At 46.3% G+C, this 8,235-nt stretch overlaps 1 protein-coding gene across 2 annotated transcripts in view; it reads right to left on the bottom strand.

The window, feature by feature from the left end:
* Nucleotides 1–149: 149 nt before the first annotated feature.
* LOC309354542 (integrin alpha-X-like) overlaps nucleotides 150–8,235 on the bottom strand; it is a 35,023-nt gene continuing 26,937 nt past the window's right edge. For both annotated transcript variants that reach the window (XM_081884732.1, XM_081884733.1), the window contains exons 20-30: nucleotides 7,308–7,449; nucleotides 6,686–6,796; nucleotides 5,522–5,604; nucleotides 5,352–5,435; nucleotides 4,468–4,540; nucleotides 3,982–4,089; nucleotides 2,824–2,898; nucleotides 2,562–2,684; nucleotides 1,380–1,472; nucleotides 705–815; nucleotides 150–601 (exon numbers count right to left, since the gene is read on the bottom strand). In XM_081884732.1, the coding sequence (XP_081740858.1) occupies nucleotides 506–601; nucleotides 705–815; nucleotides 1,380–1,472; nucleotides 2,562–2,684; nucleotides 2,824–2,898; nucleotides 3,982–4,089; nucleotides 4,468–4,540; nucleotides 5,352–5,435; nucleotides 5,522–5,604; nucleotides 6,686–6,796; nucleotides 7,308–7,449 (1,099 nt within the window). In that variant the 3' untranslated portion in view covers nucleotides 150–505. The remainder of the gene's footprint in view (nucleotides 602–704; nucleotides 816–1,379; nucleotides 1,473–2,561; nucleotides 2,685–2,823; nucleotides 2,899–3,981; nucleotides 4,090–4,467; nucleotides 4,541–5,351; nucleotides 5,436–5,521; nucleotides 5,605–6,685; nucleotides 6,797–7,307; nucleotides 7,450–8,235) is intronic.

The raw sequence follows: 8,235 nt of genomic DNA, 5'->3' as shown, positions 1-8,235 counted from the left end.
CTGAGATCAATGGACCCAAGTTAGTCGTATTAATTAACTTCAACGGGTCTACTCCAAAGCATGGCTAACGAGGAACACGACCTTTTAATTTCTGACAATTCAAGTGAGTAGCAATGAGCAATCACGCCTATAAACAAATTAAACTTCAGTGCTATATAAATAAATAAGTCATTTTTATTTGTGTTGTTTTTAAGGAACACTCAGAATTTTTGTTTTTAAATGGCGACTTGAAATAACCCAATTAACATAGAAATCAGTTTGCAACTCCTCTTGTAGATTACAGCAGAACAGCAACGGTTTATTAGTGCTAGGAGCCATCTGTCTGGAAGCAGCCAAAATTGCTAGGGTGTAGCCAGGCAGACTTTTTGCTTTTCCTTCAAAACATTTCTTAAGTTTAGCATTCTACCTGGATCCCAGACGACTCCTCTCAAATCCCATTCCTCTCCCCCAGGGAATCCTTAGGTCCTGCCTCCCAGATCCACATGATTCCTCCTTCCCTTGTGTTCTAGTTGGTTGCTTGAGGAGTTTGTTCCCCGGGCCCAGCTGGTTCTGATGCAATTTCATCTGCTAGGGACACTCGATTGCGTTTGAAGAATCCAAACTGGAAAGGGGGAAGAGAGAGGGGGAAAACTGGTTTAAGTCTTGTCGGGGCATCCCATATCTCTTCTGAGGTCTGTCTGATGGCAAAAGTGAGAGGTGCCTACCTTAAACAGGACTGCCGCGATGATGGCTAAGAGCAGAATTCCTCCGATGGTGCTGCCAATTATGATGGGAATGGGATTGAATGGCGAAATCAGTTCAACTTCAGTGCTAATCTGCAAAGGAGAGGAAAGGCACTCAGGGTTCTTGCTGCCCATAACGATAAGCAGTGCCCCTCAAATCCTCTGGGCCAGACTTGATCCCACCCCCCAAAAAAGAAATTTGCTAGTATGTTCAGGTGTTTAAATGACAGCAAAGCATATCAGGGAAAGCAATATCTTACTGTGTGGCATTCCAGATTTGGGAAGGCTGATTGTGCCAAGTAAGAACTCTGCACATGCTCAGAGGCACCCCTAATATTACTTCATACTTTCCAGGGCACTGAAAACAGGTTTTTGAGGCCCACAAAACATTGGAAGGTGGTGCATTCTTCTTCTTTAGAGGTTTTTAAACAAAAGTTGGGTGGCCATCTGTTGGGGGGTTATTTGGCTTTGATTCCTGCACTGCAAGGGACTGGACTAGATATGACCTTGGAGATCCCTTCAAACGCTACAATTCTTTTGAGTCTACATTTCTATGATTCAATGCAACTGTGCTCAGTAACCAGCTCCCCTGTTTGCACGGTGAGGCACACACAGCGCGTCCAACATCCTTGACATAACCATGTCCTGCAAGTTTACCTGACTGAACTGAAATTCTTCTGGCTGAAAAAACCTGGTCTCATCAACCACCGCAAAGGCTTCGCTCCGAAGATGGAGTTTCTGGGCCGTCAGCTGTAGGATCGATAGGCAAATTAAACAGATCAATAACATTTGGTCGTCCACGTCTCCCCTCTCCCTGGCACACCTCTAGGGCAAGAGTGAGGACTCTTCAGGCCTTCCAGATGTTGCTGAACTACAACTCCCATCAGTCTTAGCAAACCTGGCCAAGACTTCAGCAACATCTGGAGGGCCAAAGCTTCTCTGTACCTGCTACATGCAGTGGTTCTCAACCTGTGGGTCCCCAGCTGTTGTTGGACTACAACTCCCATCATCCCTGAGCTCTGGCCTTGCTAGCTAGGGGTGACAGGAGTTGTAGTTCAACAACTTCTGGGGACCCACAGGTTGAGAAAGGCTGTCAGCTACAGGGAGACACCCATAGCTAGCTAAATGCAAATGAGGGCTATTTCATTATTTTCCACCCCACCAGAATGTTTATACATTCTTTAAGATGCTGAAAACTTAGCACTTTACACAGGGCGCTAATATTGGTCTGTGCATTGTCCATGATTGTGATGACTGTATTATTAGGACTTTAATATTATGATGGGTTGTATATTATTGTTTTGTTTTATTTCTAAAAATGTACACACTGCTTACTCAAATAACTCTCTAAGCGTGGTACATATAAAACAATGCATAGAAACACAGCTATAACCCATAAAGCAAGTTTTTTTAAAAAAAACACATCTAATATACGTACAATAATTAGAATTAAAACACAAAACCAATTAAACTTTTTAAACCGATATAGGTAACTGAATTATATGTCTGGGTAAACTTGTTGCAATCAATTAAAAGAACAGCAATAAAAGGAGGACATTTGCCAAATATCAACAGCAGGAAGGTTCCAAAAGCGAGGTGCTGTTTCAGAGTGTCCAGTTTAATTTATTGTTTTACTATTTTGTGCAGCGCTTTCAATCTGTCTGATATACAACAGTATATAAATGTTTTAAAAGAAATACAAATGATAAATAAATGGTCAGGTGTGGAGGTTGATCTAGGAAAAGTAATCTTAAAAAAAAGAGTCCTATTTTTCCAAGCTTCCAATGGAAACTTCCCCTCCAACCATATTCCTTACCATTTGAAGGGAGCACCACTCACCTTGCTAGCGATGTCGTCTATACTAAAATTCCACGAAAACTTGAACTTGACCCACTCTCCCCGAGAGAGATTGGCGGTCAGGCACTGGAACCTGGAGCAGACAGTGGCACCCAAGCACCCTCTCTGTCAAAACACGAAATACAGAGAACCTTGGGGTTACTAAATGTCCTTTCCACACAGGCAGCTGTGTGTCTGTCCCGGGCAAGAGAGACACCCTTCTATGAACCACCGGCCAACCCTGCATTTTCCACCAGGTTCTTACTGTGATGGGTCCCTTGAGGTCTTCAGTCTTGTGTCTTGTTCTGGGCAAGGGCATCGGACATGAGGACGGGTTTATCTGGAAGGAAACAGGCAATATTTTGTAGGGGTAAAGGTGGCACTCCTGTATTCCAGCCAGCCAGCCAGCCATTCCCTCTCCCAGGATATTCTAACCCCCAACTCTCACTCAACGGTAGGTCATCATTTCACATCCGCTGAGCTGGTCCAGCTCTCCCTGGGCTGCCTCTGGGGGTTTCCAGGCCCCACTTAAGGTTTTGTTGCTGCCATTGTTTGCAGAAGGGCTTGCAGGTCACCCAAGCTGCTGATACCACTTGTATGCGGACTGTAGCATTTTGTCTGAGTTCACTGCTGGTTTTTGTTTGATTACTGTAACTTGCTTTCTGTGGGGCTGCTCTTGTATCTGCTCCAGAAGGTGTGCAGAATGCAGAGGCCAAATACCTCACAGGGGAAGATATTGACATGCTTTTCCACTGCTGAGAGAGTTTGCGCTTGTTGCTGATTTGCCAGCTCCACATTTCTTGTGTTAATTCACAAAGCCCTGATTTAACTTGGGCCCAAAGTACTTTAAGAACTGCCTGATCCCTCATACTCCACCTTGATCACGGAGACCACCTGAGGGGGCACTTCATTCTCTGGTGGTTCCTCATCCCCCTGAGGTCCAGACAGCCTTTCTTAGGAGCTGAGCCTTTAGTGTGGAACTCTAGTGCCCTGTGGAACTCCCCACCACTTTGTCAGGAACTGTGGCTGCCCTCTTTTAGATGTCTTCCAAAAACTGTACTATTTAGACAGGCCTTCATAAAGTGGGCTTCTCTTTTTAACCAGCCAGTATTACTGATGTTAATTAGGTTTTACGGATATATATGGACTGACTTTTCTTCTATTTTATACTGTATGCTGAAGGCCATTCTCACATAGCTTATGTAAGTGCAGATTATAAACATTTAAATAATAATAGTAATAATTATATATACTACAAACAAGATGTATCTCCAAAGCACCCTCCCCTCCAAATCTATTCAACTCTCATTCCATTATCCCCTCTCCCACCCACCCCCAATTGTCCAGAAATCCCACCTCACACAACTTTGAATTTATAAGGCAACCCCTCTGGAGCGCCCCCTTCCTCAAATCTTTTACTCACCACATCCCTGTGGGATGGGGTTACATTCCAGGAGAATCCGACTTCAGTGTTGAAGGGGAGTTCAAAGGTCACGTTGACTGGAGTAGCGGTCGAATCCAAATTTCTAACCTACCAGAACAGAAGAGGAAATTGGGGGGAGGGGTGGAAGATCAGCGGAAAGATGATAGAAGTTATTGAGCAGGTGGTCAAAAACTGTTGGGGGGGGGAACATTTCTTGTCAGGTCGCAAATGGAAGGAACTGAAATTGAGGCCTCTCCCTCAGATCTTAGTGGGCCGGGTGGCTGGGAGATGAGCCTCAAAGAGATTCCTATCAGTCCTAGTCAGAATGACCATCTGTCATGGAAGGTGGGAAGTGTAATCTACCAACATCTCGAGGCCACGGGTTCCCCATTCTTGCTCTAAAGTACGGACACAGGGAGAAACGACAGGAGGGCGGACAGGTGTTTGGACTGTGTGGTTGTCTACAGAAGGGAGAAGACACATTACCTCAAAGGCATGTGTGAGAGTCTTCTTCTCTGGCATCTTGGTGGAGAAATTGAGGTACGCCGTGGATGCCAGCCTGGGGAAAGAAAAATGTTTATGTAGGTCACTGAGATCACGTCCAGTATTAAACAGAACATTTTGCCAAACTTAACAGGGAGATGCCAGGGAGAGAGCAAAGGCACTCTTGATTTGCTAAAAATCATGACGAATCATGGGACTTTTCAGGCTGTAGGAAACTCTGAATTTTTCACTCTCTCTGTGGCTCCAAGGGGTGAGCATTTCCCACCCCTGGCAATTTCCCCCCCCCCCCGAGAGCTAGAACACATGATCAATTTTGTTGTTCCCAAGAGGAATCAAGAGGTTTTGTGATGCCTGTGTATGGCACCCCTTTAACTTGGGGGTGGGGGGTTTACTCATCCTGGGAGCCACATTCCCTTCTGAGGAACCTCCCAAAGGCCCCTTGTCAATAGTGGGAGGGGCCTTAGACAAAAGTAGGCAGGGCAACAGGGGTAAATTTTATCTATAGCATATTGGCTAGTTTCTACAGACACTCACACCCCCGTCTCTATCCTTCGTCCAGACAAACAAGAGGCGTTATCAGGGTTCAGCCATGCAAAACCACACAGGGTGCAAAGGAGGACAGTGTGCCTCCAAGGGCCAGACAGAGAAGCATTTGGCCCCCAGGCCTAAAGTTCCCCACTGCTGTTCAGCTGGAGATGCTAGAGACTGAACTCAGGTCCTTTGGAGTGCAATACACACACATTTCCATTGCGCTATGGTTCCTTCCTGATATGTGAGGCCGTTTGTTGTGTAAGGTCCAAAATGTACAGCCTCCTTTTGACCCTCCCTCATGGCTCTCCATGGGGGATAAGGGTGTGTTCAATTACCCCTTCACGATGACGTTGACTCGGTGCAGCACAGGTAGCCGGCCTGTGGCCTCGTTGTCGCTCAGTGTGTCGTTCTCGTTCTCACTGGAAGGCCACAAGCAAAAGGAGAGTTAGTGATGGGCAAGGAGAAGTCACTGAGGCAGACAGAGACACTCTGTGCTTTCCCCTACCTGTGGGCTCGGATGTCGAAGTAAGCAAAAGTGTCATTCCAGGAGTCGCCTTTCGAGGACTGGAGGGAAATCTGGAGTACGGCCTTGAGAAAACAAAAGGCAGAAATGGCTGAGTCTGTAGACACATGGTTTTCCATTTCGGCTCTGTTACCCACCCTCATCAATCTTTCTTAAACTTTTTAATAAAAGCAAGACCGAAGGCCCATTTTCAATATGGTGGCACAGCTGATAGATCACAGAGGTCCAGAAGGTTAGAAGATGCTGGACCTCTAGATATATTTATTCTCATCTTAAAACTGATAATTTCTTGACTGTCAGACATTCTCAGTAGAATCAAACCAGTGTTGGATCATTTAAGTCTTGAGAGTCGGCTAGAATGAGGGAGAGACAGTTCAAAATCCCAGTGAAGCCATTGGTTCAGAGTCAAAAGCACCTGATATCAACAGGAAAGTGTGCTCTCTGAGTCCCACTGTCCCAGCAGCCCCAAATTAAATGTTGTGTTAAGCCAGGTAACCAGTTCCACTATTTCCATGCCTCCCTTTAACTTGGTGTGCAAATATTCTCTCAGTGCTGCTCCTGAGCTTCTTGAATTCCCTGTGCAAAGTGAAGAGACTGGAGGGGCTGTCAGGGAACTGAGCCCTCTGCTGGTCTTGGAGTGCCAGCAAACATCTGACCTCACCACCCTATTGAGTTGGCCCTGGCGGAAACCCCAAATCTGCAACCTGTATGAAATGCACAGACGCAACAGATCAGCTCCCTTTGGCCTATTTTACATAACTGATTTGGCTTCTACCAGTCACAGGGAAAGGCAAAAGACTACTCATACTATTCAAATCTGACAGCCCTCTCTGACTTCTTAGATGTCACCGCACACGCCATCCAGTGTCATGACCCCCATCCCGGCATATGGACGAGAAACGGGAGGTGGAGGGTGGGTTAAGAACCAAAACAGAAAGAGCAATGCTGAATTCTGTGCTTCTGGGGAACACCAGCAGCCCTGCCTATAACTGCATCACATACCACAATCTAACACCCTGTTTTCTTTCCTGTACCTTCTTCACATTCTTAAAACTTTCTCTCTCTCTTTCAATATCTCACTCATAGTCCAATTATTCCATTTCACTCGCACACTGATTTTCTCAGCCTTCCACTTCCACTCATTACCTGGGTGCCTCCCTTGAGGACTGGTGGGTTGAAGCGGCAGGAGCTGTGACGGACTGACGCATTTCCTTGGGGTCCATGCATTTGGCAGGCCGGGGAGAGACGCCAATTGGACTTGAATGAGGGATGGAGGGGGTGTATGAATCATCATAAGTAGAATCACAAGCGGATTACAAAGGAGGAATAGAGATTTCTGTTGTTTACCACAAAGTAGCAGAAAACAGAATGAACAGGCAAGAAGGCTTAAGACAGGTGAGGCTCTCCACCACCTCCACCTTGGGTGAAACTGCATGGGGCCACATGCACATTTTTCCAAGGGGTCTTGGTTGTTTAAACGAACAGCAGCCAAGGGAGGCTGCAGTCTTGAACCAGGGACCAAGGGGACTGCTTAGCCTTTCCCCCTTGGGTCAACTCCCCTCCCACCCTTCAGAATTGCCCCTCACAAGCTCCTTTCCCCTCCCTTGGAAAAGATACAAGTCTCTGTAACTTTCATAGAATTGTAGAGTTGGAAGGGACTGCAAAGGTTATCTCATCCCACCCCCTGCAATGCAGGAAGGCATTTTCTGCCTCCAACCTTCGCCAATCTTCTACTCTCCCCCACCCCCGAATTATTCATCCAACTCACCTGAAGAACGGAATGCCCTCGGAAGGACAAAACAGAAGAGTAGTAAAATGAAAGGTGTGGGTTGTACGCTGCCTCTCCCACATTTTCTAGTTTCAGTGTTAAGTTCAGTATGAAATTTGGACTCAGTTTAAGACCTTTTGACCTGAAATTTTTTGAGAGAAACATTTGCTCAGTCTCCAGGAACTCACTAGTTAGACACTGGGCAAGCTGGAAGTTCCCTTTGGGCAACATGGCTCAGTGGTTAAAGCACCTGCCTTGCATGCAGAAGGTCCCACGTTCAATCCCCAGGTAGGGCTGAGACAAAACCCTGTCCAAAACCCTGGAGAAATACTGCCTTGTCAGTGTAGACAATTCTTAGCTGGATGGACCAATGGCCTGAGTCAATATAAGGCAGCTTCCTATGTTCCTAAGTCTCTCTGTCTCTTCACCTCTGTTTCTCACTCTGTAAAATGGGCACAATCACACCACTAGAGTTGTAAGAAAATGATGGTAAAGAATTTGACCTAATGACCAATGTCACTTTGTTCTAGCTGGTGAAGCAGATCACCTGACTCCCACTCCTCAGCTCAAGGTGCCTGAAGAAAGCCAATAATCTGTGAGTCAAGAGGGGCTCTCGAGATCCCTGGTGTATGGGGAATTATGGGAGAAACACTCAGGTTGCACATTAAAGTAACCGGCAAGCACATGATTAAAGAGGTTCACCCCCACATGTTCTGGTCTATTTCTTGGCTCGTACACTGCTTCATACTCGCGGAGAGTCACAACCCAACATCCCATGCAACCTCCAAGAGAATGGCAGGGTTGAAGAAGAAGAGGAGTTTGGATTTGATATCCCGCCTTTCACTCCCCTTCAGGAGTCTCAAAGCGGCTAACATTCTCCTTTCCCTTCCTCCCCCACAACAAAAACTCTGTGAGGTGAGTGGGGCTG

This window comes from Podarcis melisellensis (assembly GCF_964234715.1).
Source record: "Podarcis melisellensis genome assembly, chromosome: 13".
In the NCBI taxonomy this organism is placed as follows: Eukaryota; Metazoa; Chordata; class Lepidosauria; order Squamata; family Lacertidae; genus Podarcis; species Podarcis melisellensis.
Note: the sequence above shows the minus strand (reverse complement) of the source record. Positions and strands in the feature narration are given on the sequence as shown.